At 32.4% G+C, this 9,953-nt stretch overlaps 1 protein-coding gene across 1 annotated transcript in view; it reads right to left on the bottom strand.

The window, feature by feature from the left end:
* LOC106461096 (elongation of very long chain fatty acids protein AAEL008004-like) overlaps positions 1-9,953 on the bottom strand; it is a 39,429-nt gene that overhangs the window by 12,048 nt on the left and 17,428 nt on the right. Inside the window, exons 3-5 of the mRNA XM_013920887.2 lie at positions 4,123-4,313; positions 2,406-2,489; positions 1,124-1,180 (exon numbers count right to left, since the gene is read on the bottom strand). Coding sequence (XP_013776341.1) covers positions 1,124-1,180; positions 2,406-2,489; positions 4,123-4,313 — 332 coding nt within the window. The remainder of the gene's footprint in view (positions 1-1,123; positions 1,181-2,405; positions 2,490-4,122; positions 4,314-9,953) is intronic.

The following is a 9,953-nucleotide window of genomic DNA, read 5'->3' as shown; positions in this document are numbered from 1 at the left end:
CGTTACAAACTTTGTAATACACTTAATTTCCACAGTCATTTTAAATTTAACAATCTTTATAACACACGCTATAAATCACAGTGATTCACACACTTTACTTACTGTGCCTACTGTTTGCTTGACTCAGTTATCTCTATCTTCAATCTATCTGCCTATCTATGCAATTCTATCTTTTCGTTGGCTTTATTTGCCAGGCTTATATACTAAAAAAGAGGGCGCCTGGAACAAACTAGTATTGCCAGGAAAATTCATGATCCTTCTAGAAACTCCAGCGCGCATGCTCCCAGCGTCGCGTGACTTCCGCCGTCGTAACAATATGTTTAAATTATCAAACACTGTATTGCTGACTTACAGTTTTCTTTTGTTTTTTTACCAGAATTGAATGCTCCGGTGCACTTGTGATAGTATTGTCACGTTGTTTCTAACAAACAACAACGCTTACCAAGCCGTTTCATATGCATTCTGGGAGGTATACTGCAAACATCTGAGGGCGTGTCTCTCTGCTTGCGTAGCTTCAAGGTTCTCCTAGAGCTACATATCCCAGAGTGGCCTAACATACAACTAACCACTCACAGTTTTTATCCAATAAAATCAATTAACCCGACCCGTTGATATCGTTTGAAATACAAATGACCGTAAAAAGAATGTCACCCGAAAGTTCACAAATGTAATGTATTTATTTACCGTTTCATATTTTTTAGTGCACGGTGCAACATTGAAAAGAAAGAGAATATTTATATTATTCATAAATTCTGTAGATTCAGGATAAGATAATGACGAGAACTGTTGTTCTGGGTGCTTCTTTGTGAGACTTTATATTATTTGTAAACTCTGTAGATTCAGGATAAAATAATGACGAGAACTGTTGTTCTGGTGCTTCTCTGTGAGAATGTTTATATTATTTGATTATTTGTAAACTCTGTAGGTTCGGGATAAAATAACGACGAGAACTGTTGTTCTGGGTGCTTCTCTGTGAGTGAACACACAAATAAACAGGGTGCTGTTTTCATGTGCTAATCGAATAAACTCGATGTCGATATTTATATTAACAAGCAACACTCCCACAAATCGCTCACCAATAATCGTAGCTAAATCAGTAATTTTTTTTATGTGTAGTACTCACCGTGTCAAGAAACTCTGCAATCTTGAGAAGCAGGTACCACCAGCCAAGTTTTACTAACTAGGGGGAAGAAAAAAAATGTCATTAGTTTACATAACTTGGATCTAGTTACACAAATTAAAGTCAAGTTATATCCAGACTGTTATTTCTCTACTGTTCTGTGTACTTATATTAATATTTACTCTCTGAAACTGTAAAGATCTCCCGTCTCTGTATGTACAACATGTCTATATCTATATATATTTAAGTTTCTTATGTGTAACATATCATCTTAATCCTCACCGTAAATATATTTTGTCTACAGTGTTTGAACACAGAAAATTTTACTTATATAAAACAATATACACGCGTATATGATAATGACCACGTAATTTGACATCTATTTTTATATATTACAGAATAGAGAACATCGAACCATTGCTTCTTATATTTGAATGTCATAGCTAATGATTATTATGTATTTTGTTTGCCAGTACAGTGATTCTTCAGCTCATGAGTTAATAATTCTCTGTTTTGTGGTTGTTTTTTTCGGTAAACCAGTTTTGAAGATTTATTCAAGCACAAATATTACCAGACTTGTGCTATTGTGTTTTGTATTAAAATGTTCTATAACAAACTATCTACCTGGGTTATCTGTTAAAGTGTCACTGATATTCTCGATGTTGTTTCGGTTAAGTGCGGATTGTAACAATGAGATATCAGTTTTTATGTTTAGTAGCTTATATGATCATCTAAGTCTAATTATTAGATAGTTGTTTTTTTTTATTTTATTACAATATTACTAATTGGTTTATGTCGTACGTTTAGGCTGCTAATATACTCTTTTTAAATATTTTTATGATCTATTTTTCGTATTAACCTTTTGCAGTGTTTTATTTAAATTCTGTACGAAACTCCTTCTAAAGTTTGGTTAAATACTCTTTTAAACGTTCTATTTATTAATTCAGTTCAAATGAAACTCTGTAATATTTTAATCAAATTATCTTTCAACTTATTTTTCATATTTTTACATGAAACTCTGTAATATTTTAATCAAATGATCTTTCAATCTATTTTTCATATTTTTACATGAAACTCTGTAATATTTTAATCAAATGATCTTTCAACTTATTTTTCATATTTTTACATGAAACTCTGTAATATTTTAATCAAATGATCTTTCAGCTTATTTTTCATATTTTTACATAAAACTCTTCCTTCCTATCTTTGTTTATTTTTTAAATCAAATAGTTCTATTCTATGGATTCTGTTGAACTTTCTGAATAACCTTCTTCCCTGAACTCACCGTCATAGTCTCTGGATCCGTTGCGTAGCTTATGGGTTCACAAACCCAATTGTACTTCCCAGATAGATAAGACAAACTGCCGCCCTAGTAAACAAATTCAGTTAATAGGTTACTGCTTTTAGTGAGGAGATTTTTTTTTTATATATATAGTTACCTAAATAATTTTAATTGTTTTGACGTTTTAAATACGTTTACGTTTTCAGTTAATAGGTAACAGCTTTTAGTGAGGAGAAAAAAATTGTTATATTGTTACCTAAATAATTTTAATTGTTTTGACCTTTTAAATACTTTTACGTTTTCAGTTAATAGGTAACTGCTTTTAGTGAGGAGAAAAAATTGTTATATTGTTACCTAAATAATTTTAATTGTTTTGACCTTTTAAATACTTTTACGTTTTCAGTTAATAGGTAATTGCTTTTAGAGAGGAGAAAAAAATTGTTATATTGTTACCTAAGTAATTTTAACTGTTTTAACGTTTTAAATACTTTTTTCGTTTTCAAAAGTTTTTCAGTGATAAAATTGACATAAAAATAAACCACTTTAAAATATTTCATAATTAAAGAAATATTAAATTATGTTTGTATTAAAATTTTGAAATGATGGAAATGATATTTGATGATATTTTAAGTTAATTAAGTTACACGATCATCAAGGTCTGACAAGAAAATGAAAATTAAAAGAAGTATTAACACCGTGATTCAAACCACAAACAAAACAGAAGGTAAAAAAACAACAACAACAAAAACAACAGTCGAGCATAAGGATCGTCCATAACTGTTAAAGACTTCTTTTATTTTTTTACGTCACAGATTCTCTTTTGAACTTTACCTCTTTAACACATATATATACAATTATTAAACAGTTGGTCCCCTGTAGAATATTGAATATTGAATTCGGCGAAATGTCATAACATTATTCACATAACTAAATTAATTTAGGTTACTGTATAATGAAGTAACAGGGACTCAAAACCCCACAGATAAAGTTCGTCTGTCACCCAATGATGTTATATAAGAAGGATGTTCAGACATTATAAACACAAATAAACAATTATATGAGCATGATTTCTATACACTGTATTTCAATGCAGGAATTTAACAGAAACAGTTTTGTTTTTTGAGTTAATTAATTAAGTTTGATAATTATATTATAATTAAATGCAAATTGCAAAACAAAAGATCATATTTACTTAGAAAAAAGAATTATACTTACGTAGAAAAAAATCATATTCACGTAGAAGAAATATCATACCTACGTAGAAAAAATATCATACTTACGTAGAAATAAATCATATTTACGTAGAAAAAATCATACTTACGTAGAAAATATCATACTTTACGTAGAAGACATATCATACGTAGAAAAAATCATACTTACGTAGAAAAAATATCATACTTACGTAGAAGAAATATCATACGTAGAAAAATATCATACTTACGTAGAAATAAATCATATTTACGTAGAAAAATATCATACTTACGTAGAAGAAAAATATCATACTTACGTAGAAGAAATATCATACTTACGTAGAAATAAATCATATTTACGTAGAAAAAATATCATACTTACGTAGAAATAAATCATATTTACGTAGAAAAAAATCATACTTACATAGAAGAAATATCATACTTACGTAGAAAAAATCATACTTACGTAGAAGAAATTTTATACTTATGTAGAAGAAATATCATACTTACGTAGAAAAAATCATACTTACGTAGAAAAAAAAGAAAGCGCTAAGAACTACTTGAGCTACATTGTACAAAATTATGATTTTTTCGATCTGGAACGGTTTCTTATTCTTCATCCACGCAGGACCAAGCACTTTCACGAAGTAAACGTAGCAAGCGATTATTGTGAGTATCGGAAAAGGTGATCCTAAAAGTGCCCATTCGCTAGTTCGTGGATCTAATGATAGTAAAGAAACCAAAGACTGAAACCACCGAATTGACTGAGATAAAAAAAAAACACTCATTAAATCAGATTCATTTTTCAGTAATCGACAGTTGCGTATCATTCGAGATCTCTAAAAAAATATTGATCTTAGATAATTACTATTACACAACTATTGTCCCCCGTTCGGACATGGTAAGTCTACGGACTTACAATGCTAAAATCCGGGATTCGATTCCCCTGGGTGAACACAGCAGATAGCTCACTGTGGCTTTTCTCAAAAACAAACACGACCATTGCTACTCGTGTACTGGATGTGTTTCTTAGCATAAGATAAAGATGGAGCTAAACAATGGACTCGTGTGATGGCTGATCCATTCAGTTAGTCCCTAGTTTTAAATCACCACAAATATATCTTTGTGCATATTACAGTAATCACAATCCTCATGTAAGGCTCGACTAACCCAGTCATTTATTTTGTTGTTCCTTGTTAAGCGCAAAGCTACACAATGAGTTTTCTGCTATCTGCCCACTACGGGTATCGAAACCCGATTTTTAGTATTATAAGCCCGCGAACTTACAGATGAGCCACCGGGAAGATGGGGAGGGGGGAGTTAGTTAATTCTATGTACTAAATCAATGAGTGTTTATATATGTTATAGTAACCATAGTTTTATGAGAGTTTTGAACAAACCACTTAATCCTATACACTAAATCACTACCTATATATTACAGTAACCGCAATCACCATGTAAAACTTGAACAAGTTAATCTTATGCACTAAATCTCTGTCTATGTGTTGTAGCAACTGAAATTCTTATATGAAATTTGAACAAGTTAATCCTATCCACTAAATAACTGCTTGTGTGTTATAGTAACCGAAATCCTCGTGTAACATTTTAACAAGTTCATTATATGCACTAAATCACTGTCTGTGTGTTATAGTAACCGAAAACCCCATGTGAGGTTTGAATAACAAGTTAATCCTATGCACTAAATAACTGTTTGGGTGTTATACTAACCGAAATCCTCGTGTAACATTTTAACAAGTTAATCCTATGCACTAAATCACTGTCTGTATCATAATAACCGAAAACCCCCATGTGAGGTTTGAATAACAAGATAATCCTATGCACTAAATCCCTCTCTATATGTCAGAGTAACCGAAATCCTCATGTGAGGTTTGAAAAACAAGTTAATCCTATGCATTAAATTACTGTCTGTGTGTCACAGTAACCAGAGTCTCACGTGATATTTGAGATACCACTGCACGTGTACAGGAAAGCATTGCAAGGTGTTCGACCTAAACCAAACTTTGTTACGCATTATCCAGTTAATTCTCTGTTACAAAATTCCTTTCATGAAGGAATGGCATTTCGGGATACAATGTGCAAAATTATTTCACCAGAAATGTCTTGTAAATGTGAGTCGATGCACACTTGTCAAGTGGTTATTGGGATGTTAAGTTATACTCAACAGTGTAATACGTGGTTGTTCCACGCCCGGACCAATGTTGTTGCTGTATTCTAGAATTCATGTCACTGATGCGTAACATCTCAATTTAGAACCCCATGTACAGTGTGACCGAAACGTCAGGAACCACAGGCACTTTAAAGTATTTTACAGAATGTGTTCCACGAGCTGTTCTTGTAATTCGAAACAAGTTTGGATTAATAACAGAATTAATTCGACCTTCTCGTGTTCTGACAGTACGATAATTAGTCACGTATCTAAAATTAAGAAAAGATGCAAATCATCTGTGGTTCCAGACTTTTCGGACACCCCTATATGTAAACACTTTTGGGTTGAACAACTCAAGGATGGTTTAGCGCAAGATATAGCGCGTGTGCCTTCATTAACATCTTAAAGAAAATAGCAGATAAAATATAAAGTTTTACTGAATATTCTGATATTCGGTTAGGAGGTTCTAGAAGCTTTGCAAGTGAAATTTCAAAACTGTAAGATGTAACAAGTATTTTTAATTTAAACATGAAAATCGCCTCGAACTCAATCAAACTAGTCAGAGTCTGAGTCAGACTGTAACTCCATAAATTCACAGAAAAATCTTTAGTGAAAATACTTAATTAAAAAATTTGATTTTTTTTGTACAAAAGACTTGTAATATTTGCTAAAATCTTGCCAAGTTTTGCGACGATACACTTATAACATTAAAAGTTATAGCATACGTAGTTTCATGGTAGTTACCAGGTGGTGCAAGGCTGATCAAAATGACTGAGCCCTTATAGAGATGGTTAACACGTATAACGAGGTTTCACTTCTCAGGAAACGAAAATTTTTTAAATTGTTTACGTTTTTATAAGTGTAATGTCACACCTCATCCTCCATTTCTAGGTCTCGTTATTTCGAGCGTCAACCTATTGCTCGAGTTTTATTTTCTCGAAATATATTCGTCATCTTGATAGACAGGTTGTGGGCTCAGCCTTCACGTGATGGTATGTATTACGTGCATGGATCTTCTTCTTCCTGTGCGTAACAGAGCATTGGCTGGTCACGGTTTTTATGTTAATTGTCAATATTTCATATACATGTAACCTAGCAACAACCAAACGACGGAGTTAAGAAGCGCTGAACCTGAGTTGTACTTTAGGCAAGACCATAGAAGTTTAGTAACCTTGTTATATGTTTGTTTACGTCACGTTTCTTTGAATCTCTTAAAATGACAAATAAACTATTATAATAAAAAAACGCTAATAATTTAATTCCTGATAGGTCAGGGAGCATCAACATGTCTATGGACAAGAAAAGTTGTTTGATTACAAATCAAAATGCATATTAGTTTTATATGTATTACATACATTATTTATATCTAACTATTTATAACAATGATATTTAAATATTTTTTCACTGATGATTATAACCTGATGTATTTCACATAAAATTCCCATTAAAAATTGGAATCGTATCTGCATCTTCAGCTAGAAGTTCAAAAGGGAAACTTTAACCTAAAAATTGCTTAGCTTTACTCAAAAACTAAACCGTTTCAAGCAGAAATTTGAGATCAATAAGTAGTTATCTTCCCCAGACAACTCAACCGTTTCAACTAAGAGATAAAGAAGTATTTATCTTTTGTTAGAAATTATAAATTAAAGAAAAAACTTCAAATTAAAAATTAATTTATATTCACCCGGAAATCCTACTGTTATATCTCCCAGAAACTCCATTAAATACGACAGCACCTAATGATTAAGTAATACGTAAATGTTTGATTATCCCACGAAGTAACACCGTGAAGTTCCCCATTGTTTAGTATAATACTGTTTGTTGAGGATGTTAACCAGAAACTTTTTATTGTATGTTACGAAGCAGTCATTAACACAAACACTTCTCGCAGACGTTCGAGGTTAGTAAGTCTATAAACCAATTTTACTTTCAAACAATGGAGATAATCCGACAATACACGCAACTTTTATTCTGACGTTTCGGTGAGCTAACAATTCACCTTAACCAAACAAAAAAAAAAGTATTTGTAAACAACTGTTTGATATTACACGTTTTTATTTCAGTGAATGTTTATCGTTTAGTGCTTGATTATCTTTATCATGCTATTAAATGGTATATATAAATTAATGTTTTAGTTTAGCATCATTCATTATTGAAATTTTGAATTGCTTAATATATTTATAATGCGTTAATTTTAAAATGTATTATAGCCAACATGTCGTAAGCAGAGGGGGTGCACTCATATTCCTTAACTTGCACTTATATTACACTATTTTGCGAGGGTCTATGTTCATGTACACCATCCCTCTTCCCAGTATGACTTGTTCGGCCATTTCCTTTTCATTTCAAAAGTAGCACCCACCCCCACCCCCCCTGATAGATTTCTGCTGCTTTCCCTGAAATGTAAGAATTGAAAATCTGCTAACCTTCACAACTGGCTCTTAGTGTTATAAGATTGGGATCTTATAGCGTCAAAAACTCTGGATTCGATCCCTAAAGTGAGCACAGTGTAGATTATTTATTGTGCAACTTTGAGCCTAAAAAAAGCAAACTTTACAACCAATGGTTGTGAGATAATAAAGTATTTCCCTTCTATTTAACAAAATCCAACCCAAACAAAGTTAATTTGAAACTTTCGTAAAAGAACCGATATGTAGATATAACGGAGAAGAATAAATTGTACTCACAATTTATAAAATGGCGCAGTATCATTACGTATCACAGTTCTAAGTATTAAATAGAAAATACGCAGGAATGTTTAACAGGTTAATTAACAAGCTCAACAACAGTTATCAAGCTGAATAACAACTTCAGTTTTAACGGGAAAAAATCTTAGTTTCAGTTTCATCTCCCCCACGCCTCACCCCATCCCACCCCACCTCTGTGTACGTGACGTTAATACTAGCTAACACGGAACCATTACCATTTGTGTCAGAAATGAGGATAATGTATATATTTGTAATATATAGACATAAAGATGTTTGCTGAAAATGCTCACGTGTTTACATAATTTGTTCGGTTAACAATAACGTGTGATTTTTCAAAAACTTGAAACAAGGCCATGAAAGCCTTTGAGGTCGCTCTACTAGCGTTTCGCACTCTTAAGCCACACCGTGACCTCGCTCCGGTTATTACTATTTGCTAGGGTAATCACGTGGCTCTTACAAGTGCAGTGAACTGGCGCTATTCTGTTTGAACAATGAATGTTTGGCTGGTTAGTTCACGTGCTTCTTTACCTTATATTTATCGATTTCAAAGATCATTGTTCACCTTATTTCAAAATATTCGCATTTTGTTTATACCTCTAACACCCTTTCACTTACATTTTACAAGAATTGATATATATATTAAATTTTACTACCTTTTGTGATCGCATATATACAGTATATATATATATCGTCACTTAAAGTTGTAAAAGTTTTGTTTTTTCATTGAGGAAAAGAAAACAACATATTGTTACGACAGCGGAAGTCACGTGACGCTAGTAACACGTCATGAGATTCTCCAAGGATCTTGACTTTTCCTTGCAATTTTAGTCTTTTCTAGGCGCCCTTTATTTTAGTATATAAGCCCGGCAAATAAAGCGGAGAGATAATTGCAGATAGACAGATATAGAGACAGATAATCGACTCAAGCCGTAAGTAAAGTGTGTAAATCGCTGTGAATTATAGCTAAGTTAAAGTGACTGTGAAAATTAAGTGTATTATAAAGTTTGTTACGAGAAAGAATAAACTAGTTTTAATTAAGAAAGGACTTGTATCGCTGAAGTTTCTCGGAAAGAGTTTTTACGAGAAATTATCAAACAAGCAGAGACGTAACAGTATTATAACACACCTATTAATGTTTATAAGTTTAATTTAATTTGCAATAATCTGCACATGCACAATTTTTACACCAGCACAATAAATTAATTCCTCGCAAACTAGGTATTTTCACACAATTATGACTTTATAAGAACTTTCAATAATTCTTTAGGTCTGAAAAATTGCGGCACATTGTTCGAATATCTATCTAACATACTGATATTTCTTACTCTTAGAACCTGGGAACCATATGTTTGTTTGTTTGTTTTTGAATTTCGCGCAAAGCTGCACGAGGGCTATCTGCGCTAGCCGTCCCTAATTTAGCAGTGTGAGACTAGAGGGAAGGCAGCTAGTCATCACCACCCACCGCCAACTCTTGGGCTACTCTTTT

The sequence above is a fragment of the Limulus polyphemus genome, unplaced genomic scaffold (genome assembly GCF_000517525.1).
Source record: "Limulus polyphemus unplaced genomic scaffold, Limulus_polyphemus-2.1.2 Scaffold36, whole genome shotgun sequence".
In the NCBI taxonomy this organism is placed as follows: domain Eukaryota; kingdom Metazoa; phylum Arthropoda; class Merostomata; order Xiphosura; family Limulidae; genus Limulus; species Limulus polyphemus.
This window is presented reverse-complemented; position numbering and strand designations above follow the sequence as displayed.